This window comes from Pleuronectes platessa, chromosome 9 (assembly GCF_947347685.1).
Source record: "Pleuronectes platessa chromosome 9, fPlePla1.1, whole genome shotgun sequence".
Taxonomy (NCBI): Eukaryota; Metazoa; Chordata; class Actinopteri; order Pleuronectiformes; family Pleuronectidae; genus Pleuronectes; species Pleuronectes platessa.
Window position 1 is genome coordinate 8,495,315 of NC_070634.1, and position 27,749 is coordinate 8,523,063.

Genomic DNA, 27,749 nt, shown 5'->3' on the forward strand with positions numbered 1-27,749 from the left:
CCGCTGCTCTAAGGAACGATACAGGAAATCGTTCCTCCCAACTGCAATAAGACTGTACAACTCATCTACCTCTGTCAGAACCACCATCACAGAACTGCACTAAATATACCTGTCTCCTTGCACTGTGTACCCTGTAAAACACTCCGCTCCATATACTGGAACACTTACTCCACATCATGTGATATGCGTTAATATAAACCATATTGATACTATATATCATTTTATACAATAATACTGTCTTTTGCACACTCTGTCTACATATTCTTACACTCATAGTATATTATATTATCTATTGTATCGTCAAATACTTATATTTATACCCATACTATATATCATATATTATATCATACTCTTTGTATATTCTTTGTATATATAAGTCTATATACACATATTTATACATGTGTACATGTTATTATTATTATTATTATTATATTTACTATTATTATTATATATACTGTTGCTGCCATTATTACTATATACTGCTATTATATTGGTATAATTACTATCATATATAAATATATATTATGTTATATTATATACTATATATACTGTACTATTTTTTATATCATGTCTAACAATAACATTACCAGCATATCATCAGTACTATTACCATCATCAGCCACTGCACCTTATCTACCTATTTATCTTATGATTTCTGTTTTTTATTCTTTCTACCTCAATATTTTTTTTTTTATTCTATTGTATTGTATTTTATTGTATTCAAATGTACCGGCTGCTATGACGGCTTAATTTCCCTTCGGGGATGAATAAAGTAATCTATCTATCTAAACTCATTGGGTCTTGGGTTCCATCCTTATAACAAGTTTTGAGGATATTGGTTCAGTAATTTTTGTTTAATCCTGCTGATAAACCAACGAACACAACAATGGACATTGACGAGAACATGAGCTCCTGGGTGGAGTTAGCGACGGCTTTCATGGAGATCAGAAGATAATATATAAATTTATTGAGTTTTTTCAGGATCCTTCCTCTGACTCGAGATGTTCTGCATAAAGACTGCTGCTTATAATGCAGACTTTTAAAGAGCATGTATCTATGATGTCTGAAATGCTGGTGATCACACCTTCAATCACACACTGGGAATAAGAACATAACCTTAACCATGTACAGCAGTGGTTTTAGTTCATCACATTTACCTTTACTACAACTCAGATGATGAAATTCAGCTCCACTTCCTATATCCACTTCCTTATATTGTTCGATATTGTGTTTTTTAATTTTTCCAAGGCAATTTCCTGTATGTGCAAATATACATGGCAATAAAAAGAATTCTGATTCTGATTCTGATTCTGATTCCTCAATGCACGTACACCTGATCTTATCTTTCTACAGCAATAAACTACTTCCAGGAGAGCTTTGTATATACGCCATTAAAATATGCTGTTATGTGTAAAAATTCACATCAGTAGATGACGTGGAAATAAAAACAGGATTTCTGGTGGTGTCTGTTTGGTAAAAAGTAAAAAGTCTGTCACACAACATATCAACACCATTTGAACCAACTTCACACTGAAAGGCTTCAACATGTTTATAGACAGATGGAAAAATATGTGAAAGTTCAACCTGTTATTTTGATTTTAATATATTCAAGTAAATGTTTTTCTTTGAATGCAATTTTATTTAGGAAGAACAAAATTGGCTTAATGAATGGCCTAAATGTTTATGGCAGTGGCGGCTCCTGAAAAATGTTTAATGGTGCTGTGCAATAATGCATTAAAAGAGATACCATAAAATGGGGTGCCTTTCGGCATTCAATACATTTGGTTATACAAATAAAATATTGAACATTCATTAAAAAAATATTAATGTTAAATAATCACTTTAATTGATTAAAGTTACCTCGAAGCACCACCCTTCAAAGGAAGAGGAAAGATAGCCAATTTATTGATCAAGTCTCATAAAAGTACAAACTATAAATTTCGAACTCTGATTAATAGATAAAGTAATAACTATAACCAAAATTACCATATAGATAGTTAGCTGAGATGAAGGATAAAGAGTTCTTGACAGTGTAGAGGTTGGTAAAACTCACTTATGCAACATTAATGAAAAAACATAATGCCAGAGTCCAGATCGGATTTCACAGTTTAATAAAGATAAAAGAAAGAACAAATTCAATTATGTATTTGAATTATAATCTTATACAGTTCATCACATTTCAAAACAAAAAGCTCAACTGTCTGCAGACGAGTGTATTCACCAAACAGAATATTACGAGCCATGGAAATAATCACACATAACCACAGACTGTATATATCACTTATATAAAAAATTGGCAATAAAGCTAAAGTAAAACAATATTTTTTAAAGAAATAAAGATAAATTGAAAGAAAACACAAATAAGACAGAATATATAGAACTTGAATTAACACAAAACAATATTCATTGTAAAATATAATCGTATTGCACATTGTTTATCCTGTTAAATAAACCTTTTCATATCGGCGCATATCTTAAAAGGCCTATATTATATCAGCCAATTGAAATATTGGACGTAAAAGCAAAAATAATTTTCAATGGAGTATTTCCCCCATTATTGTATATGTTTATACATAAATGAGTTGCAATTAGAATTAAATATTATTATCGTTATTATCATTACTATTTGATATATTTAAAAACAAAAACAAAGGACACCAGTAACATAATAATTAAAACTACAATTTCACTGCTACACATTTTAGCCATCTCCATCAAAAGCTCAATTTATATTTGTATTTATGTTATATTTGTATTTAAGTGATATCATTATTTCAGTTATATTTGTATTTAAGTTGTAATTGTTTTTAAATTCTGTAGTCTAGTACGTTAATTGAAATACTCGAACAAGCTGTATATTTCGAATCTTATTATTCCCCAGGAGCATTGAACGCGCCGCATCACTGCTGTCCAATCACATGTCACCGCTCTGTGGAAAGAATTTGAACCTGGACGCGCCTTCCGCACTCCACCGGCTAGCCCGTGTGCTACTGTTAGCTCCCGTACATCACCTCCAACACAACGTGTGTTTATGTTTCATCAAAAATGAACGCCGTCTTAAAAAAAGGACTCCATGAAAACAGCCTCCTCTTCAAAAGGTCGCTGGACAGAATCGTGGACAAGGTGCGTTGTGGTTCCTTTTAGCTTTAGCGCTGAGTTGCTAACGCTAGCACAAGTTGGATCTTAAAGCTCAGCTGTAGGTTTGGACAGACACTAAGTTAACCTCTGCTTTTGTCTCCATCAGTATTCAAAGCTCCAGCACCTGGACGGGGGGATGGAGGTGGACCTCGCAAATACTCAACAGCGAAGTAATTCCACTACAACACAATCTAAATGTTAAATATATGCTCCACAGATTTATAACTGTTGTCTTCGCAACTGCTTCTAATGAAAGTTCCCCTTTGCACAATAGTGTGCATGATCCGTATGAAGTATACAATTATGTTGCATCATATATCCTCAACATGTGTGGCTCTTATTGTGGAAATGCATACCATTTCCAGATATACTTGTTTTTGTACCTAAATATTATGTAAAATAATGTTAGTTCAAGTCATATTTGTTTTTGTGTCTAATTCTGGAGGCCATCAGCGGTGATGTAGCCTGGGATCATTGTGTTTCTTTTCTGTCTCTGCTCTTTGCATGGAGAAGCGCTTGCACGCTACATGAAGCTGTCTATTCAAGAGCTGAGCGATCTGGAATCAAAGGTTTGTGTCACTGTCAACACACACACAACCCCTGATTTAGAGTTCAGCTTCAGGAAATCATTTAACCTTTTCCTTCTTCCAGAGCCTGACAGATCTGAGCGATACGAGAGGTACGTATCAATCTCCTCAAGCAAGAATAGTAATTCACAGATTAATAATTTCATCATATGATTTTGATATTTCTTCCACCACAGCAGAAGACTCTACAGGAAACTCTCAGGTAAATAAACTGTGCTTGTATTTACCTAACCATTTTCTTTGAAATTCTTGAATTCATTCCGATTAAATTTTTTAACAGCTGGAGTTCACGTTACAAGATGATGGTGCTGATGATAGTAGTGCATCCAGCAGCCAATATTCCGAGGATGGTGATGGTAAGAGTAGGAATTATAGCAACAGAAAGATTTATTAATGACCGACAAGGAAATGAAGCAAGTCATATTTGTGGTCAGTCGGGTAATGTTTCCTTTCCCATTTCCTTTCTACAGGGATGGCACAAAGTAACAGGACTGAGCTGATTATTGGCTCATCGGACGAGAGTGAGCAATACTTTTCTGAAACGGAGCTCCAGCCTGAGGACCAAGATGAAGAACTGGAAGTCAGTCTGACATGTCACGGGAACTCTTTCGTGGAGCTCTTACCTGGCATGATCAGTCGAATAGAAACGGCCCGGCAACGGCAAAATCTCTCCAACGCCGCTGACTCTGTACTGAGGAGGTACCACAGGTGGCGACAGCAGTCGGCAAAAGGCAATCTGAACAACACTGTGAGGCACAGAAACCCAGGAAAGAAGACCAGCGGGGTGCAGCTCAGGGAAACCTCTTATAGCCCAGAGAGAAGGCAGTTCATGACGACTCAATCTGCCCCTCGCTCTCCTTTGCAGTTCTCAACCAGTCGGCTGGCTTGGCAAGCAGATCAGCCATCTCCTGGAAGGGAGAGGGGCCCGATGAGAAGAGAGCAGCACCACTCCGTCTGCGCAAGGGACCTCTCTAGACACTTTAATACCTCCAAACCGAAAGAGGTCTCACTGAATCCGACATACTCGATGCCTGGACAGCTGGGAGAACGTCCTTGCAGTTATGCTGGCAGTCCTTCACGGCCTTGCTATCCCACTGCAAACCCATCCTTGGACCTGTCACTAAGGTCTAAAAGGCTTTCTCAGTCTGCACACTCAGAGCAGGCTCCTGGGTGCTCCACATTTGCATCAGAAGTCTCTTTTGCAGAAAGATCTGATATCTACAGCTCCCCAGTTAGGCAGAGTCCCATAAAATCTCAGATGCCTGGACAGCTGGGAGAACGTCCTTGCAGTTACGCTGGCAGTCCTTCACGGCCTTGCTATCCCACTGCAAACCCATCCTTGGACCTGTCACTAAGGTCTAAAAGGCTTTCTCAGTCTGCACACTCAGAGCAGGCTCCTGGGTGCTCCACATTTGCATCAGAAGTCTCTTTTGCAGAAAGATCTGATATCTACAGCTCCCCAGTTAGGCAGAGTCCCATAAAATCTCAGATGTCTGTACAGCTGGGAGAACGGCCTTGCACTTACGCTGGCAGTCCTTCACGGCCTTGCTATCCCACTGCAAACCCATCCTTGGACCTGTCACTAAGGTCTAAAAGGCTTTCTCAGTCTGCACACTCAGAGCAGGCTCCTGGGTGCTCCACATTTGCATCAGAAGTCTCTTTTGCAGAAAGATCTGATATCTACAGCTCCCCAGTTAGGCAGAGTCCCATAAAATCTCAGATGTCTGTACAGCTGGGAGAACGGCCTTGCACTTACGCTGGCAGTCCTTCATGGCCTTGCTATCCCACTGCAAACCCATCCTTGGACCTGTCACTAAGGTCTAAAAGGCTTTCTCAGTCTGCACGCTCAGAGCAGGCTCATGGGTGCTCCACGTTTGCATCAGAAGTCTCTTTTGCAGAAAGATCTGATATCTACAGCTCCCCAGTTAGGCAGAGTCCCATAAAATCACGGTTGATAAACAGCCTCAGTAGATCCCCTTACGTCTTCTCTAGGAGCCCCCGAGATAATTCTGAGGAAAGCTTTTCCCGAAAGCTCATGAGGCGCAGATCGATGTCTCCTTCTCTCTCCTCCCCTCCACATAAACCTATAGTGCCACAGAGGATGCCTTACCCTCAAGACTCCCGTCCCTCCCTCCAGCCACAGCTGCATTCACCTCAATCAGCCACAGCAGATCGTCCCAGGCTTCGGCGCCATCTCTCCTTGGACTCCTCCCTGCCATCCATCGGTGCTTCCTACTCCAAGAAGGAGATTGATGAGGAACTCTTGAGACTCTACCACAAGTTTGTCTGCCTGAACAAGTCATCTTTCTTTAATAGCCATCCCTGCCGTATCTGCGTGAGGTGCCCTCAGGCCAGCAGAGCAAACTCGTCCTCAGCGTTGGCTGCTCTGGCCTTGTCACCGCACCGCTCTATCCTGAGGAAACGCAACAGGAAGCTGGCCATGGGCGATCATCCCCTGCCCAAGCGCTCTAGGGAAGAGGGCTACACATCCTCCCCAGGCTCCAAACGCCATGGGAATGAAATGCTGAGGCGTCGTCTCTCCCAATCTGAGCTGTCTCGTGATGACCTCTTCTACAGCTCAAGCAAACACAGCATGCGTAACAAATTCAGCACGCAGCAACCCACAGCAGACGCTCATCAGGAAGCCGGGATGAGACAGAGACGGCCTGTCTCAGCGGAGTTTTATGGTCTCTGTAAGTCTCCTCCACAAAACCCTGTATTATGCAGAGCTTCTTATTTCTGCTGTTATTAAAGTAATTTAATTATATTTATTTTAACAGGTGGTTTTCCTGAGAGCAGCCTTGCATATGGCTCCTCCCCCAGGTAATAAACACAAATTCCCATGTCTTTTTTACCAGCATTCCTGCATGCCATTAACCCCCCTCTCCTCTTCCCCGCCAACCTTTGCAGGAAATAGAGGACACAGGTCACACCTGCTCTGTAAAATCCTGCCCATACAGGTTCTCTAACAAGTTCCAGAGTGGAAAACCATTCAGTTTGTCATATAACAAATATCAAAGTATTATATCTAGTAGTGCAAGGTTTCCAGTACAAATATTGTTTAACTTTAGTTCTCAAGATAAACAGTGGATCTGTATTTCTCAGAAGTTGTGAAGCGATTTTCCATCTGTTATTTTTGTATGCTGTAAAAATTGGTTTTAAATGAAAGGTTCACATATGTTGCAGAATTGTTAATTTCTGTAGTATCTGTTCATTTTTAATAAATGTGTAAATGCTGTTTCTGGTATTAAAAACACAAATGGTGCGTGCTCATTGCAGTTCTGTTTATTTAACTTTTTCATTATATACAATGTTTAAAGTCAAAAATCAAAATCTCTAACAACAGTCATACGCAAAACAAAGAGCAAATTTGTTAATTTTTATGAAACAAAAAGTTAGAGAAATAAACTTAAGGAAATATAGACCAATTAACTTTTTGGTCACTAACTTTGAGCACTTCTCTGACACGGCAAATTCTATCAAATGCACATATTTGCTAAGGCAAGCAATGTTGACGTGGGAAAGTAGTTTCAAAATTTTAATGAAAACATTTACGTGGTAATATAAAAAAAACATAACATCAGTGTTGTGTGGTCAGGCACTTCATTGACATCAGGATGTAGTGAACGGCAGACAGATGAAGCTGCCACCACTGAAGGTCGTCAAAAGCAACAGTTTTTCCTCTGCAGGAAAATTTCATAATTGCTCATCCAGTCTATAAAGGACATTTCATTTACATGTGGCGCTTCAGAGCTGCTTTAACCATGGCGTTGCTACAGCTGTTACCACTCCAGCTCCACTGGATACTTCCCAGTCAGACAGGCGGTGCAGTGGCCCACTCTCTTACTGGACTTGTTACTGGAGCTGATCATGTCGTCTTTCTCCTGCATGGACGCGATGCCCTCTTGAACAGCTGATACCAGGCCCTCCACAGTCAGATACTTGACACTGGCTGCACCTATACAACAGATCAAGGGATGCGTCCACTTTATTGTGCTCTAATATATGGGTTTTTTATAAAAGGGAACTGAGAAGGACGTTATTTTAAAGTGTAAGAAGAGGATAAAAGTGAGATTGTGTTCACACTTACCAATGTATCCAGCAATGTCCTGAAACTCGGGCCTGTTGGCAATGAGCTCCTCCTTGGTGGGAATGTTGATGCCCATGTAGCAAGGGAACCTGATTGGTGGAGAGGCCACTCTGATATGAACCTGTCGAGGAGTTAATACAGATCAATATGTTTAAATAAATGTCACAGTCAGGTGAGCACATCTAGCCTTTGCTGCTTCTCGTGCTGGAACCCGTTTGGACCATCGGCCTGCCCACAGACACCAACAGGTCCTAATGCCTCAGACCGGTGAGGAAACAATCGGAGTTATAGCCATAACAAATTTAGGCTTGTCATAAACTGACAAGTTATGTAAGCTATACATATAAATTAGACTGTAAATATAGCGCTAAGGAAACAGTGAGATGAGACAGCAGAGATTTTTCTTTACTAAAAAATTTGAATTTACTATAAAGGGATCAGTCAACTGCTGAGCAGAAAAGACAAATCCTAATGTTTCTCATCACATCATCAATAATTACTTCATGATGGTTTAGACAAGTCAGCTTGCATGTTAAACAATGTAGCTTGTTTGCTTGAGGTTTATTGAGTCCAATATTCTATATATATATATATATGGACACACATTAGCTGAGGAAGTCAAATTATTAATTTTGTTACAAAAAAGAAGAAATGGAGAAAAAAAAATGCAATTTTAAATAACATTGACATGAATGTTACTTAAAATTGCCTCGAGATCCTTTGTTGGGGGGTCCATTCCCCAGGTATAAAAACTACTGTGTAACATCATAGACCACGTTGAGACCTGGTATTAACATCTGTCCTGAGAGATCTAATCACAAGTGGACAGTGTTATGCGTCCTAAATGCGTTAACTGACAAATGCCTCTGGTTGCTCTTTCTCATGCTCAGACACAAACATTTTCATGGGACATATCTCTAAACTCAGACTGGAAAAAAAAAACAGCATCTGGTCATTAACACAATGACGAATGTGCAGGGAAATGAGATCCAATCACTAGAAACACATTCAGGTCTGAACAGGGCCATATGTACAAGTTTATGTAATTTGCTTCGTCAACACACCTCTGTCGCACCAGCTTCCTTGAGCAGTTTTATAATGGGCGAGATGGTGTTGCCTCTGACAATGGAGTCGTCGATTAGCACCACCCGCTTCCCAGCAAAATTATCTGTCAGTGCTCCGAACTTCTTGGCAACTCCCAGCTGCCTCAAACGGGTGTTTGGTTGAATAAACGTTCTCCCGACGTAGCGGTTCTTACACAGAACCTCAATGTATGGCAGCCCAGACTGTGAGAGGAGAAGCGCTTGTTAGGACAGAAGTGAATGAGGAGGATGTAGCAAGTGGGCACGTGTGTTGACAGAGACAGACCTGCTGAGCGTAGCCCAGTGCAGCGGGGGTCGCAGACTCTGGCACGGTGCTGACCACGTCCGCGTCGGTGGGAGCCTCAATGGCCAACCGCCTACCACAGCGCTGCCTCACAGTATAGACCATCTGTCCTGTAAAAATAATAATATTAACAATATTAATGATTATAATAATAATTATAGCTTTATTTCTTGACAAAGTTACAAAGCGCTTCACTTGAGGAACAAAAAAAATTGAAATAATAAAAAAAAATTAAAGACTTAGTTATTTTTGTAAATAACATTTTAAGGAGGGTTTAAAAGCAGTAACAGACGTAGCATTTCTGATAAGTCACTCGAGTTTGAGTGCCTGCACTGCAAAAGCATGTTGGCCTAATCAATCAATCAATCACCACACGAGCTGATCAGCTGATCTAAGATGGTGTGCAGGCTCATATCAAGTTAGTAAAACCTTGTTATACACTGGGTCTGATGTGTGTAAAGCTTTAAGAGTCATAACAATCGCTTATCATGCAGAAACAAACGGGAAGCCAATGCAGTGAGGCTACAAACGGTTTTATGTGGTCACGTTCAGTACAGAGATTGAAAATACTGATAATGCAGAATATTGTGCTTGATAACAAGTATTAGAAAGATGCACTTTTATTCATACCTTCAAAAATAGAGTCTGGTCTGGCAAAATAAACGTATTCAAATATGCAGAAGGCTGGGAGGTCTCCCTCAGGGCGAGGCACAACACTCAGAGACTTGACTCCATGTTTGGAGATCTGAACTATCTCTCCTGGTAAGACCTCTCTGTAATACCTGAGAACCAGGAGATACATGACAATGGTCATTACCCACAATTAAAATCAGAGGGTATTGTGTTAGTGGTAATAAAAAAAAAAAAAAAAAATATATATATATATATATATAAAACTTACTTGGCACCAATGGATTGAAAACTGCAGGACTCTGATGACACCACCCACCCCTCAGTGTCCTCCTCCCCAGCACCTGACCACAGGGACAGAGTATAAAGTTAATCATCCACCAGCCGACCCCTCTGACCTACAATGGAGCCAATGCAGTTCTCCAGAATTCTGGCTGGAGAACTGATGACCCCTAGTGAGGCCTCTTGGTGAGGTCTTATAAGGACAAACACACGTCTGATGTAATGTCATAAGCAACAGATAACTTGTATAGACAACCTGGGGTGTGCAGTTTAGAGATGGGAACAACACGTCCAATGCACAGGGGTCGATTTCCATAAGGGTCACGCACTGCGTAGACAACATCTTTAACCATCATCAACAGTGAGTATGATGTTGGAGTTTCAGTCATGAGGTTTTTAATTCTGCAACACACACACACAAAAAACAATTATTATAATACTGCGTAGAAAATGGTTCATGTTATAAAATGTTTTATCATCATGGCACCGACCTGGCAACCCAGTCAGGTGCATCTAGCTCCTCCAGAGGTGGAGTGAACGCCAGCAGTTGGGTGATGAGTTCACTGTCTGAGCTGGTGGAGAGGCCGACGCCATGACGCATAACCTGCGCAGGACATTAACAACAATTGATATGGTACATTTACAGGGTTCTCCATGTAGAGCCGCTTTTTCCCAAACATTTGTTAGAATTTCGTGGTCTCAGGTACTGTAAAGGTGACAAATCCTATCATTTTAAGTCTCTTTATTTCTGTTAAAATGATAATAACATGATGATAAAAATAAAACCCTACAAACTATTTTCTAGCAGAAACATACATAGTTACCACTGTGTGTAGGACGCAGACAGCTAAACAAAGGTTGGTGTACCTAGCTGTGAGCTAATGACAAACATTGATGGAGCTGGAGAAAGAGCCATTACATGCAAAGTGAGTCCCAGTAAAGTGATGGGCTCCACTGTGGAACAATTCGGTTTCATGTGTTGAGTTTTAAAGCAGAGTTGTCAAAGTCTTTCAAGATTGTATACACATTTTTATGTACAAAAGCACAGTATTTATATACATGTATAGATGACATAACAGGAGGACTATGCAGGATGACATTATTGAAGTCTTTGTACAAACTGTAACAGTCCCAACAGAGTTTAGAAAGAAGTTGTTTGGTGGATCAGGGGATTTTGAAAAAACATTTTGAGAAGTGATTATAAAATATTGGAAACGTACAAACAAAAGTACTGATTTAACATCTTTACCCAAGTATGAAGTACAGGCTCTGTAATTGACTCTAAGTAAAAGTAAAGCACCCTCTGAGGGCACATAGCACATTACTATAGTTCCAAGACTATTCCACTTTAACCGGGGTTAGAGCAAGAAAAGACATGTCAGCTTATAAATTGTAGAGAAGGATATGTGAATAATGTATTGACTGAAGAATTCTTCATTTAAATGGGGAATGCTTTGTTGCTCTGGTTCAATGTCTTCAAGCCGTGTTACGGATGTTTTACAGTACATACCTAAGAGATCTATGAAGTTTTGTTACCTTGCTACTTCTCACCTCTGCTGTTTGGACAGGACTCACCACATGGTAACCATGAAAGAGCCATTTATTTACATTGCACCAGATTGAGTGTGAATCAGCGAGAGGGTCATCCTCACCTTCTTCCGCAAGGCATGAGCGTTAACCAGCTCGCCGTTGTGCGCGACTGCGATCTTGCCGTGCAGCGTATCCACCACAAAGGGCTGGCAGTTCTGCAGCTCGGAGATCCCGGTAGTGGAATAGCGTGTGTGACAGATGCCAAGGTTACCATAGCGCAGTTTCAGAAGAGCCTCGGGCGAGAAAGCGGTGCTTACTAATCCCATTCCCTGAAAAACATGACAAGAGTGAGACATGTTTCCACTTGCACCATCTGCCCAGATGAAGGAAGTGATAACATGCAGCATGTTGTAAAGTGAGACAAAGCTTTGAAACCATCCGGCAGAGCCCTGCTCAACAATCATCATCATCTTCAGTAGATCTGTGTAGAGCTGTGTGTGTGTGTGTGTGTGATTTCAGTTTAAATGAGGCTTCTGTATAATTAGAGATGGTGCTTCAGCTCACGATTCCCAGTTACCTTATGGACTGCATATGTCGGTGGACTGGCTCCATTACTTGTAACGATCCCAGCACTTTCCTGACCCCTAAGTAAACACAAACACTCACATTGAAAATCAATGGGATTTGAGTTTTATAATCCATCAATACATTTTCTGCAAGTCTAAAGATGAATCAACCTTTAGTCGTTATCTAAGCCTGATGTGAACCTTCACACAAACCAAACTGGTTTGACCGCAGCTGAACTATAACAGGAAAGAGAAGCAGAGAAGAGGAAACGGCTGCTTCTCTGCTGTGGAGTCGCCTCGCTGCAGTTTCAACCCATTTACCAAGCTGCTTCTCAGATTACAGTTGGCCCCGCCCCCTCAGCACACAGCTTAAGCCAGTGGTGAGGCTGCTTTTCTGCATGGAGGCGTTGCTTTCAGGCTTAACCGCCTGGTTGCCTAGGGAACCGGGCAGCAGAGACGGACAGGCTGGGGAGAAAGAAAGCGTTTCCAGGTCAGCTCAAACATGGAGAGAGGAGCAGAGAGACAAAGAGGAGGGGATACGGAGGTGGCGCAAGAGAAGGGCTCAGTGGAGAGGCAGTGGGGGGACGCAGAGGTGCTGGCTCTCATGTCAGTGTGGGACGAGGTCGGCGCTCAGCACGTAGCCGAGAGCAGGGCCACGTTTGAGCTGATCTCAGAGCGCCTGAGGAGGCTCAGTGTTGTGCGAAGCTGGTGGGAGTGTCAGGCCAAGTGCAAGAGCCTGGGACTTCAGGGCAGAAGGCCTGACGCAGCAGCAGCAGCAGCAGCAGCAGCAGCAGCCACTTCAGCAAACTACAGCCCAGGAGTGGACGGGAGGCCAGAGGAGGGCTGGGAGGAAGAAGTGGAGGATGTGGGTGATCAAAGAGGAATCTACTCTTCCACAGGCACTTTACCAACACAGGAAGGTAAATGTAGGTTTAATCGCTCTGATCAGCAAAATCAGACAAGGTTCAAAACAGTTTAGTATTTAAACTCAAACTAATGTCAGACGGTTAAAAAAAAACAATGTTGTTAAAAGCATTTCAGGCCTGAAACTGAACCAAACATTTATTATGGAATTTAGCTTTTGCTATACTTCACTTAATTTAGATGGAAAGATAATTTCTCTTTACGTCTTTTTAAAAGTCAATCATAAAACAATACGATCTTTGCAGGAATCAAAAGTCAACTCCATCGAGCTCTCCCTTACACTCCGACTGTGGCTGAGGAAGGGGGCCGCCACTGGACCGACGACGAGGTGCGAGCCCTGCTGTGCGTGTGGGCGGACCGGCATGTCCGAGAGCGCTTGAAGTGCACGCTACGCAACAAGTCCATCTTCCAAGAGATGGCCCGTCAAATGCAGAGAACTTTCGGGGTGGTGCGCAACTGGAAACAGTGTCGGACGAAATACAAGAACTTGAAATACGACTACAAGACGGCGAAAAGTGCCCACGCTGCAGGGGGCGGCGCCGCAGGAGGCCCGGGGAAGTACATGAAGTTCTTCGATGAGGTGGAGGCCATTCTGCTGGACCGCGGGCTGGAAAACGGCGGCGTGGAAATGCAGAGGAGGCTGTATGATGGAGAGGTGGCGGAAGGGAGGCTGCCAACACCAGCCCAGACGACAACCTCAGAAAGTGAGGTTGTCATAGAAATTGATGATGGTATGTATTCAGGTTGTAATGCTTACAGTAGTTTGGTATTCAAGGCTTAAAGGAAAGACACCAACTTCTTTTTTTTTCCAGATGACAACAGTGATGATTACGATATGGAGGTAGACACGGAAGCTAAATGGAGCGGAACAGGTGAGCTTCAGCAAACCTCCTGGCCAGTTTAAGCTGTATGTTGTTATTTCTCTCCTTAATCTTTTTTTAAAACACTCCATCCAACAGATCCATCCAGCTCGGACCAGATCCACGTCGTCACGGTGTCGGACACGGGTCGAAACTGGAGCGACCAGGAGGTGCGAGCGCTGATCCAAGTCTGGTCCGACGAGCGCGTGTGCAGGCAGCTGGAGAGCTCGACCAGAAAGAGGGACATCTTCGTTCAGATCTCCAACAGGTTAATTCAGCAAGGCATCGAGCGGGACTGGAAACAGTGCCACACCAAGTACAAGAACCTCAAGTACCTTTACCGCTCCCTCCAGAGGGGCAAGGGGGACGAGGCTGACCCCAGACGCCTCATGAGGTTCTACGATGAGGTGGACGCCATTATGAATCGCACGACTAACGGCTCGCCACACGCCACGAGAACGGCAGAGCAACCAGAAGTTTCAGGAGAACTCGTGATGTTGGAGGGTTCCGGGGAGAGAGATCACGTGGATGTTTATTTGATGAGGGCAAACCCAGTCCCGACAGTGGTTGGAGCGCTGGAGGAGAGAACTTGTAGCACCGACTCCGTCTCGTCTATAAGCCTTGATCTTACGCCAAGCAACGAGGAGAGGAGGCCGCATGCAGCCAAGGAGCGTCGCTTGGATCAGCAGCACAGATTAAAGAGTGAGCCCCAGCATGATTATTTATTCATTCCTAATGTCAAGTTTTGTACTGATACTAAAGTCATCCATGAGATCGGCTGAAGAGTCAAACCATCCCAAAACACCAAGCTTGACTTTACATTGCTTTTCAATTGGGACAATCTGACACTTAAAAGTTTAATTTATCAAAATAAAATAAAAAAGTTAAATTAGAAACGTAACCATTGCAAACTTTTTTTTAATATGGTGATGACCATATTACCACCACCCTCACCAAGACCAGATGGTACCATGACTACAAACTATCACCCCGGCTTCTTTCCAGAGCACGGACAACAACCATAACAATGCTAAGTTGAACTAGAAAGCCTGAAGTCTGTGCTATGATAAAGACGGAGAGGGTAAAACGAGCGGTGGCACTTGGCTCTGTTATTTATTGACATAGTAGAAATAGTACCGACTGAATGTCGGTTTTCAATCTTTCAAGTCCTAGAGCTCTCATGGCTCCTGGACAAACTCCAGGAAGTTGCTGCAGTGGCCGGCCAGTGGACTTAAACCACCTTTTAATGTTTTTACAACCCTATTAACTGACCCTCTCTGTGAGCCAGTCATTCGGTGTGCACATGAGAGCATACTGCAGCAGGACTAGAGTCACATCACAACCTGAGGCAGTTGGGTGGGGGTGGGGGGAATGCAGCTCTATCCATCGAGTGAATGCCCGTCTCAAACTCACTCTTCTTTTACCTTGGTTAACAACCACTCTCTGCGTTATTCTTAATTAACCTCCTATGACAACACAGCTTTTTCCTTTGCCAGGTAGAGTTTCCACAATTCTTCTGGTTGTTTCACTGCCTTGCATTTCCAGTGAGAAGCTGCCGATAGTTACCAGGGAAGAAAAGCACTGTCTTCCTTCTGTTGGGGTTGTGCAAATGCAGATGCAATAAATCAAGTAATCTTACAGGAAAATGTTATGCCCATGTGGCCAATAGCTTATAGGGAACCAATCAAAATGCAGATGGTGACCTAAGACGATTGTAATAGATGGGAAAAGGCCTGTCTATTCAACATCATTGAAATAGCATGATTAAACATTTTATGAATGTTTACAGAATGGCTCTTTGTCTTATAACCGTTTAATGTTGTTTGTGTTCTGCAGACTCCGTTGAAAAAAGGGTAGAAAGAGAAAATACCTACCTAGCAAACAGAGGAATGAAGAGGAAAGCTGTGGATCAAGGTTTGAAATGTGCCCTTTTCTCCAATCACTTTGCATGTCACATGATGCCCACAATTGACTGGAGGCTCTTGCAATTTCCCAGTCAGTCCCATGATTGCCGTGGAGCCTCTTAATGAAATTACGGGTGAGGGCACGCTTGTATCTGCTAATAAAAAGCACAACGCCTGATAAAGTCTGCCGTCAGACCAAGAGAAAAAACTTTGCTCGCCCATAAATCTGAAAAGTCTCAATAGAAAAAACCTTTTGCAAATAAAAGCCTCTGTTTTTTTTTCTCAGTCCCCAAACTCCAGACTCCAAGGAAAAAACTGGACACTGGCTCTGCCTGTGCTGATAACAGAGAGGCCCAGTGCAAAGAAGAGCAGGATCACATCCCAATAATAAAGATAAACTCTGTCCGCTCAATGGCCTCCCCCCATCCATCCCCAGAGAGACAGGTAATGGCTACTTACCCAATGTGACAAAAGGTACAAGACGTTATGCAAGCAACGTGCAATGGAGACAAATCTTTAAACAAGGCTGTAAGAATCAGATTACAAACAATTATATTCTCATAAAGATTAATCATGTGAATTATTTCATCATTTGGAGAGCCAACATTGATCGGCGATAATCAGTACATTTATCAAAACAAGAAGAACTATCTTTAGTTGGAGCCTTATAAGAATCTTTAAAATACATGACACTGCTGAGTGCTAACCTGAAAGATATTCAGGTATATTTTCACATATATATATATATATATAGATAATGACTAGAGGAACAGAAAATCGATCTGGACACAAATGTATTAGTGATAGTGAACTGATTTGGACTAGATGGATAAACAAGTGATGGAACGCATCATGTGAAGTTAAGCTACAGCATCATTTATAGAAAAAAAGCAGGAATTCATCATAATAGTTGCTTTAGTCAAAGATATTCCTTCCTCTAGTAACTTGTTGTTTTTCAGACACATTTTTCTCAAAGTGTAAATAACAAAGTGGAGTCACGTGTTGAACAGAGTCAGGTATGTTGGGTTAAATGAAACATTCCACGAGTCTTTGGGATCTGTACTGGCTGTTTTCCTTCTGTGTCAACATTTAAACTGACTTCTCCTCATCTGACGTCTTAGTGGAACTTGGAGCAGTTGTATTCACAAAAGCCAGTCACGTTAGAAACGTACAAACACACACACGCTACGTTACTTACCTGTGCTGTAACGCCACCAGCCCCAGAGAGAGGACCTGAGCCACCTCCAGCTGCGTGGGCCACTCTCCGGCGGCCACGCACCCGAACACCCCGCACTCCTCCCCGATACCGGACGCCTCGAACTCCATCCCGGTGTCTGGCCCTTCTGCCTGGTCCTGGTCCCGGTGCTGATCCCGTCTCTCTTCTCTCGAGCTGCTCTGTTGTTTGAGAACTTCTTTCTGCGCGTGCGTGCGTACCCGTGCGCGCTGACAGTATTGACGGAGCACGTGCAACCTCAAGACGCCACAACGTGGCTCGTTACTAGCTCGACCTCAGAAACTGACGCAAAACAACGATAAAGAACTGATCCAATAAAAAAAAAAACCGTGAAGGGAACTCTAACAGACAAGAGACGCCGCCATAGCAGAATCAAACTAACTTATCAAACATGTGAACCGGACGAAACACGCGATATCTGTCGATGTCGACAACAACCAGCTAATCGATTCCGTCACGAGGGTGAATGCTTTCTGCTGATGAACTTATTGATCGGTCAGCTTTGATGTGAGAGGGACAAGTTTAGTGAATAAGTCCCTAAAAAAAGTTCTTCCTCTTGTTCATGTCAGAGGATGGAGTGTCTGCCCTCGCCTCGTGGTGAGGGATGCGCTGCTCCCATTGGCTGTGCGAATCAGTTGAGGGACGCTATTGGCTGTCAGAGCACGTAAGACCAACACCTCTTCCCGATCGTGCTCCTTCTCTTCTTCACACACTTCCTAAAGTTGTGCACCACTTGTGTGTGTTTTCTCTCAGAGCTGCAGGCCGATCCCGAACTCCGCCATGGCTTCCACTTCAGGTACAGCCCCCACTGCGTGCACGCTGCAGCGCTGCGAGCTGAATGTGCAGCGGTTTAATCTGTGTGTGTGTTTTCAGAGCTGAAGATCGGACAGAAGTTGAATGAGGGTAAAACCAAGCAGATCTTCGAGCTGCTGGAGCCGCCCGGTCAGGTTCTGGTCCAGTCCAAGGACCAGATCACCGCCGGGAACGCGGTGAGGAAGGACCAGATGGAGGGAAAGGCTGCCATCGCCAACAGAACCACGAGCTGCTTGTTCAAGCTGCTTCAGGAATCCGGTAAAACGCATCATCAAGTTGAAAAAAACAATCACGCAGCCAAGTGAATGTGCGGGCTGGTACAGTTGTGTACACATTCACCCTGAGGCAACTTTACCACATGTTGAGAACAATTCGTTATTCTTCAGATTAGTAATAAAACCATATCAACAAATATCATAATATAATGTCATTAGTAGCAATACATCAAAGGACACAATATATTTATCGATTTGTTACTTGTACATTGTGCACAGAGATGAGGAAAAACACAGCATTGATCTAACTCGGATCTATTTGATTAAATCTTTGACTTTCTGTGTCCAAAGTTCACAACCTAACAGCCTTCTCTCATCGGAGCAAATTCAGTCTTGAAACTACAAAAATAATAATAATGTGACATTTATTGTGATAATTATTGACTGATATGAAAACATTTATCTTGAGATCATTTTTGGCCATATTGCTCAGCCCTTATTAAGAGTGGATAAAACGTGCTGTAGCATTCAGGTCTGCAGAAGTTGTTGACAGCTCTCACTCACTCCTTGTTTTTGTTTGTATGAATTAATACCACTGTATTGGTTTCTGTGCTCATCACCAGTTCATCACCCAGAAGTGTTTTATAAGAGAAAGTCAGGGAGGTGACTGTGTAGAGAGAGAGAGAAAAAAAAAAACGTTGGCCTATTTATCCTTTCTTGGCAAACAGAACTCCACCAACTGTCTTTTTTAAATACCCTTTGTTCTTTTTTGCAAAACTTTTCCAATTTTTTTTTTCTTCTGTCCATGAGATGACATAAAATACTAAAAAAATATAAAATCCCTCAAACCTCCAGTGGACACTATGATAATCAACAAATGTCACATTGGAGGAGCTGGAGCCAGTCAACCTATCTGTATTTCTGCTTTTAGAATGGCCTCAATCATTGATTATTGAAATAGTTGGTAATTCTCTGTCAATTACCCGTATTTGCTCCACAGAGAACACATGATTGTATCCTGACCTACTTGCCGTATTAAAAAAAGTCAGTAACAACGTTAAACACGTGTCGAGGCGCTGTGCCTTCATGTTAAAGTTTTTGGCTCCGGAAAGACCAGATTCCAAATAAAAATCCACCTTGTTTTAATTTAGATGTAATTGGGTAATCATGTCCTGTATGTGACTCGTGAGTGTGGGGTGGGTGGGTGTGTGTGTCAGACCATCTCTGGTAATGACTTTCATGTGACTTGAAACTCTGTAGCGTATAATTCACAAGAATGTGACCAACCACATCCTGCATCACTTAACCTTACACTACGGGTTGCGCTAAATCGAGTCTTAAATTGAATGTTTTTTTAGACTGCTGCTGTCTGTTTTCAAGATTTATCTGTAGAACACATTGATACAGAAGGAGAGAATTTATAACATTTGCTTGCAGATATGTCCCACGTTGCTCATACACAATCAAGAGGTCTGGATTTTGGGGAACGTCAGATGAATGATTATATTTATCCCATTCTGAAGGCATCAAGACGGCCTTCGTGAAGCAGCACTCTGACACAGCATTCATCGCGGCCCACTGTGAAATGATTCCCATCGAGTGGGTGTGTCGGAGAGTGGCGACCGGATCCTTCCTCAAGAGGAATCCAGGAGTCAAAGAAGGCTACCGCTTCTCTCCGCTGAAGATGGAAATGTTCTTTAAGGTGGGTCTCACCTTTGACCCCGACTGTCTGCCAAGTGTTTTCGGTCGATAAGTGGCCAAATGTCAAATCACATCCAACGGTATCTTCTGTCTTCTGCAGGACGATGCCAACAACGACCCTCAGTGGTCAGAGGAGCAGCTGCTGGAGGCCAAGTTCTGTCTGGCTGGGCTCGCCATCGGCCAGTGTGAGGTGGACATCATGAACCGTAGCACGGTGGCCATCTTTGAGATTCTGGAGCGGGCCTGGGCCACTCAGAACTGCACGCTGGTGGATATGAAGGTATGCAGAGCAGGGCTGCCCTCTGCTGGTTAATGTAGTGTGACCATATTACTGCTGAGCTGCTGCACATGTAATGACAATTATCTTTTTTGCCTTTTCTAGATCGAGTTTGGTGTGAATGTGAAAACTAAAGAGGTTGTGCTGGCTGATGTCATCGACAACGATTCCTGGAGGCTGTGGCCGGCCGGAGATAGAAGCCAGCAAAAAGATAAGCAGGTCCGGGCTTGTGTGTGTTTGTTTATGTATTTTTGATTTTGATACTTTGAAGAATTGATCAAGACAAGACGCCAAATAAAATGCCTTGTTTCTCTCCTATCTAGGTTTACCGTGATCTTAAAGAAGTGACCCCTGAGGCCATGCAGATGGTGAAGAGGAATTTTGAGTGGGTCTCTGAAAGGGTCAAGGTACACTGAACCTAGTTTATTGACCTAATCATTATTGAGACATGCTTTTGACTTGTGTTTAATCAACTGTGTCACTGACACAAAAACCATTTATCTAAGCTTTGTTTTGCTTAAAGTTTCATCACTTTTTTTTTCTTTAATTCTTTAAATAGAGTTTGTGTTTTTAGAAAGTAGTTGGTTGTCCCTTTTTACAAGTGATGGGTTGCTAATCAATAATAAACATTTTTAAATTAAAATTACTTCTGAAAACAAGCCTTGAAGCCCAGCAATATGGAAAAGCAGCTATGACAAGTCAAATGGCTCTGGTATGATCACTGGCTTATTTAGTGAAGGTTTTCATCACTTGTTCTCATGTGAATGATTTTGAATTTTGTCATTACCCAATATTTTTCACATTGGACACTGTTCAGATAAAGCTACAGTCTTACTTTAAATGTACAATATGTAACTTCGGCCGGTAGGGGTCTCTCAATCAAAACAGTAGAAACAAGACCTGGTTTAATGATGTTGTGAAGCAGTGTGGGATCATGGGAGTTATCTTCACCACCATTTATTGTCCCATAATCTTCTTGGGGAGCTTGGTTACCTTGTGTATTTGTGTTTTAGTAGGAGAGCTTTGGCAAGAGAGCGCTAAGCAATGAGTAATCATGATCCATTATGAGTCACCAATACAAACAGTGGAAGGACAAACAGTTTGATGTTCTTTTATTTTTAATATGCCATTAGTGGAAGTTAGACAATTGAAATGCGACCAAAATTAAATGTCCTGTGAGTTTGAACATTGTTGAAAATATTTTTGATAATGTTAGCACATATGGCAACACAATTTTAGACAATTTAATGGAGAATTTCTACATATTATATCTTTAAGCTGATAAATTAACCTGGGCTCGCATGGAGCTAATGAGTGTTAATTTGATGTGTCCTTAGCTGCTGCTGGAGTCCCAGGCCAGTGGCAGGGTGGTGGTTCTGATGGGCTCCACCTCGGACTTGGCCCACTGTGAAAAAATTAAGAAGGCCTGTTCCTCCTATGGGATCTCCTGCATCCTCAGAGTCACCTCGGCACACAAAGGACCAGATGAGACACTCCGCATCAAAGCAGAATATGAAGGTCTTTTTCATCTTTAACATGAGGGGATACCTTTCACACAGTAAAGTGTTATTTTTCTATCATGTCCTTAATATCTTTTTTTACTCAGGTGACGGTGTACCTACTGTGTTTGTGGCTGTGGCCGGCAGGAGTAACGGCCTTGGTCCAGTGATGTCAGGAAACACGGCTTATCCCGTCATCAACTGCCCTCCTCTCACTCCTGATTGGGGCGCACAGGATGTCTGGTCATCCCTCCGTATGCCAAGTGGTAATCCTCTCTCCTAACTGTAATCTGAGCTGTAATATCAGGCTAAATCCACACTAAACATTTTTATTTTAGCACTACATCAGTAGTTATCCCCATCTATCCGTACACACCTGAAACCATATATCATGTGACCATTGATGAACACTGGGCATGTGTGTACCGGTGTAAACAGGAAACAGATGATCTTCTTTGCAGCTGCATAGTTTCAGCAACTAAAAAGGAGAAATGATAATACTGAGAGCAAATCGAGGCATTTCTTTTCAGGAATCGACAGTGACAGTACTTGTTTACAACGTTTTGCCTTCATAGTCAAGTTGTGACTGAGAAGAACCATTCAGGCGATGGTTTCCTAATGTCTCTTTTTGTCCATCCGACTACCATCTGAATTTCCCATGGGATTAATAAGTATCCATCTATCTATCATCATACAAACCCATTGTTCTCATACTGAAACGGGGCCAGCTTCTTTGCCAAACTTCTGTTTTAGGTGCTACAAAACTATTAGTGTAAGCTTAGTCAATGATGCGTTTCAAAACTAAAATGTAGTCGTGTGGTTGTAGTTTTGGCTCCATGTAAGTTTATTTATCATCGTAACATCCTGTGTTCTCCGCCACAGGACTCGGCTGCTCCACAATCCTCTCCCCCGAGAGCGCTGCTCAGTTTGCGGCGCAGATCTTCGGCCTGACCAATCACCTGGTGTGGTGCAAGCTGAGAGCCTCCATGCTCAACACCTGGGTGTCTCTCAAGCTGGCCGACCAGAAGCTACAGGCCTGCACCATCTGAAGTGGCTCAAACCTCTTTGAGTCCTCTGTGCTGCTTTGAGGCTCCTCTGTCAGTCAATATCCGTTTACCATGATCGACCCACTAACAGTAGATTGATTCTACATGTACTTTCTCACACACGTCATTCATTCCATGGAAAGTAGAAAATTAATAAAAGCTTCGTAATGAAATGCTGCTTTGGTTGTTGATTCGAGTGGTTGTCTTTGTCAGCTTCACCAAAGTTCAGTTAAAGAAACAGTATGACATTTTAACAAATTGCATTCATTTGCTTTAAGTTAAAGGTTCAGTGTGTAGAATTTAGTGACTTCTAGTGGTGAAGTTGCAAGTTGCAGCTGAATACCCCTCCTCTCACCCCGCTTAGTAAAATCCCTGGAAATGGAGAGGCTGCTAACTTGGCTATGTTGAATGGTTAAAAAATAGTGGTGAGATGAGTGCTTTTTCATTTTTGTAAAGTACACATTCATGAAAAAAGGAACTTAACTGCAATAACGAAGTAAACTTATTTTGTTACATCCCACCACTGCTGGTATCAATACACCATATTTATTTATTAAACCATTAAACAATCATTTAACAGGTCTGAGCCACATTCACCACAAAAAGATTCAGAGGTCAAGTTCTTTGTATTCTTATAAAACCTAATTTTTGTTAAGGTTTAGTTTGATGTTATGTGGTTTTACATATTTAAATTGGATTATAATTTTATTAAAATAGAGTTGCTTAGTGTACCAGAATTGTATTCCTTGTGGACCAACAATTTGATCAATTCAGAGGATTTTCATTGATGTTAAAGCTCTTGCAGCATCTTCTGAGCTGCAGCAATTTTTCAAACAAATCTCTCTGAAGTGACTGCAACATCTGAACTAGGATAGTGAGCTGCTTCCCCACTTCATGAACATTTCCTTTAGCTTTCCATTTCAAAATATATTCATGTAACTGTATCATTGGCTCACTTACAGCACATCAAGTCGTCCACAGGAGGGAGCCTGCTGCCCAGGTTGACGAAATCCTAACCTCTCAATCGGTTCCAGCAGTTCGCAGCCAAGAGAATGAGTCAGAACATCAGGCCACCATTTTACTTTTTTACTTCTATTATAGCACAGCTCTTCCTTTGATACCAAATGATGTGCATAATGACCTGGGATGCGTTGGATTTTTGTGCACGTGTGGGTGGCTGTGGGAGGATGGAAGTGCTGTGAGTTGGCGAGTGTGAGAACCTGTTATCTGACATGGAAAAAAAAAAAAACATCCTCTGCATTTCAATTTGGGATTTTGAATCCAATAATGAAAAATGCACTTCCCCTCCCGTCTCTGAAGTGTCGGGGAAAAGCCACCGAACTGAAATGGATGCGATGTGTGTGTCTCAGTGATTCCACGTCGCCATGACGACGGTAACATGGCAACAGTCACTCTATATACAATAATCTGTTCGTCCACTTCTTCTCTGCGCGCTGGCCCTTCATTGTTTTACTGCTCACCGTTCCCATGGATACCACAATAGCTGAGACTCCACGAACACAACGTGAATCATCAGCAAAGTCTGTCCCACTAATGAGCTCTGAATTTGTGTGGTCATGAATTGATCCTGTGCTTGAAACGGTGGTTAAATGTAATTAAATATAACAACTGGTTTATTAATAAACAGGCCAAGGGTAACATGCACTGAGCTTGTCAGGACTCAAAAAAGCAATTTATTTGAAGAGATGAGGGTGGCAGTTAACTATCACGACCACAGTTTATTTACATGTGCTCTACAAACAGTATTTTAATCTTCTCGTCTTTGTTGATTGTGTACAAAATTGCTGTATCTTCCTATAGATAAACATCACTAACATCACTCTAGCTGTTGTCTACTGCTGGATGCACATGATGATCACTCACAACAGTGTCCTGCCATCGCTCTGGCTCCTTCAAATTCACACCTCCTAAGCTACTCACATCCTCATCTCTCATCCTCTACGTGCCGTGTCGCTACCTCCTCCTCTCTTTTGTTGGTGTTCTACCTCTACCTCTGTCAACAATCCAACCACCAGACACGCCCAATCACAGTGCCCCCAGGTCGTGGCATGAGCGGGACTTCTGCCTCAGGAACTTGCCCGCCTCCCGCTCTCGCGGGTACCGGGGCACCAGGCTGGACAGGAAACGTTTGGCACGGGATGTGATGCTCTCGCGTTGGCCTCCTCCGCTCAAGTCCTCCGCGGTCATCCCCGGGGGCCACGGGGACTGGCCCCGTGCTAGCCGCACCGCACACTCCAGGAGCTCTATGGTGCGGTGGTCCAGAGAGGCAGAGATCTCCAGGAAGAGGCAGTTGAAGAGGGCAGCGCTGGACATGGCCTCTGAGGGAAAGGAAAGGATTAATTCATTCTCTTCTTCCACCTTTATACTCAATCCAACATGTGAAACATGTTAAACAAGCTGTGAATATGGTGCGAAAACACCAAGAGGTACATAATCATAATCTTGGCTCTTTTCCCATTTTAGCAAACATTGAATTAAACAAAATCAACATTTTGGTTTTTAGATGAGGTTTTTCATTATTTTTGTCTTCATTGGATGGCTGACAGTAGACAATAAGTGAAGAGAGATAGATGAAGGTATAACATCGGTCGACCGCTTCACAGGGTGTGTTCTTTCATCAGAGAGGGTGTTGAAGAGCTCTCTGTATACGAGGGGCAGGGTTCCTTTGATCAATTGTGCAAATTGCACTTGCAAGCGATTACGAGGAGCTTAAGAGGAAGTTTATAGTTTAATGAGGGCAGATGGTTTGGGTTTTTAAGACTTGCAGCAGGGCTGAAAACTCAGTGGCAAAAAAGAGAAAAACATCTAGAGGTTCTGCAGAACGCTCTGTTGCACAGAAGCAACTGTCAGCCACCATAAACATGTGTGAGAGGTGAAAAGCAAACAAAACGGAGGACTGTGTGCATGTGTGTGTGTGTGAGAGAGAGTGTGCAGAAACACCACAGCAAACTACTGAAATTTTGTCTTTGTATAAGTAAAGTTTCAGAAGTACTAAAAATCATGTTAACATGTCCCTCTTGTGCCAACACCATGGCTGATTATTTCCACCTTAACATTGCAGTAAACAAATGACATCCTGAATAATAAACTGACTGACACAACCAGGCGTTTTGATGAACCAATATTGGTTATTCATAGATATATAAGTAATAAATTGATGAAGGGAGGTGTGGAGCAAGATTTATACCATTTTATGGTCATGAGGAGAATTTTTCACGACAAACCTTTGGAAGATGCAACTTTGAACTTGTAAAGTGTAATGCTGGAGTGGGTCTTTAATAAATTCGGAGGAAGCAGTTATCTGACCGTGTTCTTTCATCTGCCACACTAAGAACACGTTTCATAGGCCATTTCTGCATTCACCATTTTGTCTTTACTTTTCCTAATCATTGGATTCTTTATAAAAGAACCATGAGCACTCGAAATAATTGTCCCACCTCACAGCTTTGTGCTCTTAAAAAGAATAAAGGATGACTTCTTTCACAATTTTAAAGATCATACATTGTATAAAGTGAGATTTCCATGTCTTCTTTAATAGTTCAGGAGAGATTATATAAAATGTTGGTCCAGATGTAGGAGTTATATTTCATTTTCTTTAATATTGCGCGATAGGGCCTGTTTTGACAATTCCCAGGGAATGTTCTATGGATTTTAATATAAAAAAGGAACTGATATCTATGAGTGTGTCCATTGTGGTGCAGATTGATTGGACTTTAGGGGACTGTTGGGCCATCGTGGAGGTATGTATATGTGTTTCTTTGAGTTGGGAGGTGTACATGTTGTAGTATTACATGGCTGGTCTGCCTGTGTGCTTTAAAGCTGCCTGAATTTGAAGAGGCAGTTCATTCCCAGTCAATGCTCGCCTTCACTTTAACTGTGATTGTGGCTCCCCTCTTACTCCCACACAGCAACTCAGCTGAGACACTGACATTTGCATTTTCACATATCTCACCCCACGTTAGTGTTTGCTGACACAGATAAAGAGCTGATAATGTCAACACCGAGTGTGAAGACCAACTGCAGGAAAATTATTAGATGGACGAGGAGGGGGGGAATGAGCAGGACGCTCGTCTTACCTTGAGCGGGGACCTCACGTGTGCGGACAAGGTCACTCTTATTACCAACGAGGATGATGGGAGTTTGGGGCTGAATCTCTCTCATAAGGAGTCGGAGTTGGGCGGTGCGGTGGAAGCTGCGCCTGTCAGTCACTGAAAACACCAGGACACACACCTCGCACTGCAGAGCCGACAGGTCCTGAGGGTCAGACGGAGGCAAACACACTGTGTCATACAATAATGTGGGAGGCATTTATATATATACTGTGAAGGAATGTCAAAACGGCTGCCTATTAATGCATTTATATGTACAGGTCTATTTTAGTATCTCACACACAGATAAGGAACACATCCTCGTGCAATCGTCCCGTGTCACTGCACTTTACTCAAGCATGTTTCTCAACAAATATTTGTGTTTTCTTGTTTTCTATTTGATTGCCTATTTTTATCTATTTTCATACTTTCACCAGTTCCCTTGTCTACCTCAGTCCAACATTGTACTGCTGTAACAAGTGAATTTCCCTGACGTAGGATCAATATCATTATAGTATATAGGACAAGATGGTGACTATATTCTAAAAAGATATTGATCCCATGTTATGGTTTCGTGGCATAGCTTTAATTTGACGTGTTTCCTTGTCCACATCATTCTGACTATATCTGCTGAAGTAACGAGTGAATTTCCCCGACAATAGTGCATTTACCTTATCTCATCTCATCTTTATAATCTATTCCTCAAATTTTCAATGCCTCACTTCCAGAATAACAGTACAAGTATAGCCTGGAGAAAGAGCAGCTGTATGATGAGCAGAGGAATTCTGTATCTAAAATCCCCTGTGCCGTAGTGATAATGTAATACTGTAGATAGTACAAACTGCAATACACAGCACATTCTCAGTGACACACACACGTACACTAATCCTCTCCAAACAGCAAAGAGACAGAAATCTCTAAAAATAAAATGCCCCTGAGTGAATCCTTCATTGAAAAC

General features: G+C 42.3%; 4 protein-coding genes across 6 annotated transcripts in view; 2 read left to right on the plus strand and 2 right to left on the minus strand.

Annotated features, from left to right (window-relative positions):
- The first annotated feature begins 2,953 nt into the window (after nucleotides 1–2,953).
- Nucleotides 2,954–6,998, plus strand: si:dkeyp-117h8.4 (uncharacterized protein LOC572032 homolog). 2 transcript variants are annotated; one of them, XM_053430546.1, is made up of 9 exons: nucleotides 2,954–3,123; nucleotides 3,245–3,308; nucleotides 3,652–3,707; nucleotides 3,790–3,817; nucleotides 3,902–3,927; nucleotides 4,006–4,081; nucleotides 4,196–6,418; nucleotides 6,506–6,548; nucleotides 6,636–6,998. In XM_053430546.1, the coding sequence occupies exons 1-9, from the start codon at nucleotides 3,046–3,048 to the stop codon at nucleotides 6,640–6,642; spliced, it is 2,601 nt and encodes an 866-aa protein (XP_053286521.1). In that variant the 5' UTR covers nucleotides 2,954–3,045; the 3' UTR covers nucleotides 6,643–6,998. The 2 variants fall into 2 exon arrangements, with proteins under 2 accessions (XP_053286521.1, XP_053286522.1); XM_053430547.1 differs by having other exon boundaries at nucleotides 3,905–3,927.
- On the minus strand, nucleotides 6,996–12,539 carry ppat (phosphoribosyl pyrophosphate amidotransferase). 2 transcript variants are annotated; one of them, XM_053430549.1, is made up of 11 exons: nucleotides 12,381–12,539; nucleotides 12,221–12,287; nucleotides 11,766–11,972; nucleotides 10,605–10,717; nucleotides 10,370–10,515; nucleotides 10,103–10,175; nucleotides 9,832–9,983; nucleotides 9,184–9,311; nucleotides 8,880–9,101; nucleotides 7,816–7,936; nucleotides 6,996–7,683 (listed from the first exon to the last, which is right to left on the minus strand). In XM_053430549.1, exons 3-11 carry the CDS (start codon nucleotides 11,967–11,969, stop codon nucleotides 7,508–7,510), a joined length of 1,335 nt encoding a protein of 444 aa, XP_053286524.1. In that variant the 5' UTR covers nucleotides 11,970–11,972; nucleotides 12,221–12,287; nucleotides 12,381–12,539; the 3' UTR covers nucleotides 6,996–7,507. The 2 variants fall into 2 exon arrangements, with proteins under 2 accessions (XP_053286524.1, XP_053286523.1); XM_053430548.1 differs by having other exon boundaries at nucleotides 12,221–12,539.
- A 131-nt stretch (nucleotides 12,540–12,670) lies between these two features.
- On the plus strand, nucleotides 12,671–22,855 carry paics (phosphoribosylaminoimidazole carboxylase, phosphoribosylaminoimidazole succinocarboxamide synthetase). Its single transcript, XM_053430691.1, has 16 exons — nucleotides 12,671–13,129; nucleotides 13,379–13,864; nucleotides 13,946–14,005; nucleotides 14,093–14,695; nucleotides 15,830–15,907; nucleotides 16,184–16,341; nucleotides 17,701–17,795; nucleotides 17,887–17,927; nucleotides 18,005–18,202; nucleotides 19,683–19,861; nucleotides 19,961–20,140; nucleotides 20,243–20,356; nucleotides 20,461–20,544; nucleotides 21,475–21,655; nucleotides 21,744–21,902; nucleotides 22,519–22,855. The coding sequence occupies exons 1-16, from the start codon at nucleotides 12,712–12,714 to the stop codon at nucleotides 22,683–22,685; spliced, it is 3,201 nt and encodes a 1,066-aa protein (XP_053286666.1). The 5' UTR covers nucleotides 12,671–12,711; the 3' UTR covers nucleotides 22,686–22,855.
- Nucleotides 22,856–24,464: 1,609 nt separating this feature from the next.
- The window catches only part of LOC128448501 (GTP-binding protein REM 2), a 5,958-nt gene continuing 2,673 nt past the window's right edge, over nucleotides 24,465–27,749 (minus strand). Inside the window, exons 5-6 of the mRNA XM_053431184.1 lie at nucleotides 26,780–26,957; nucleotides 24,465–25,021 (exon numbers count right to left, since the gene is read on the minus strand). Of these exons, the coding sequence (XP_053287159.1) occupies nucleotides 24,729–25,021; nucleotides 26,780–26,957 (471 nt within the window). The 3' untranslated portion in view covers nucleotides 24,465–24,728. The remainder of the gene's footprint in view (nucleotides 25,022–26,779; nucleotides 26,958–27,749) is intronic.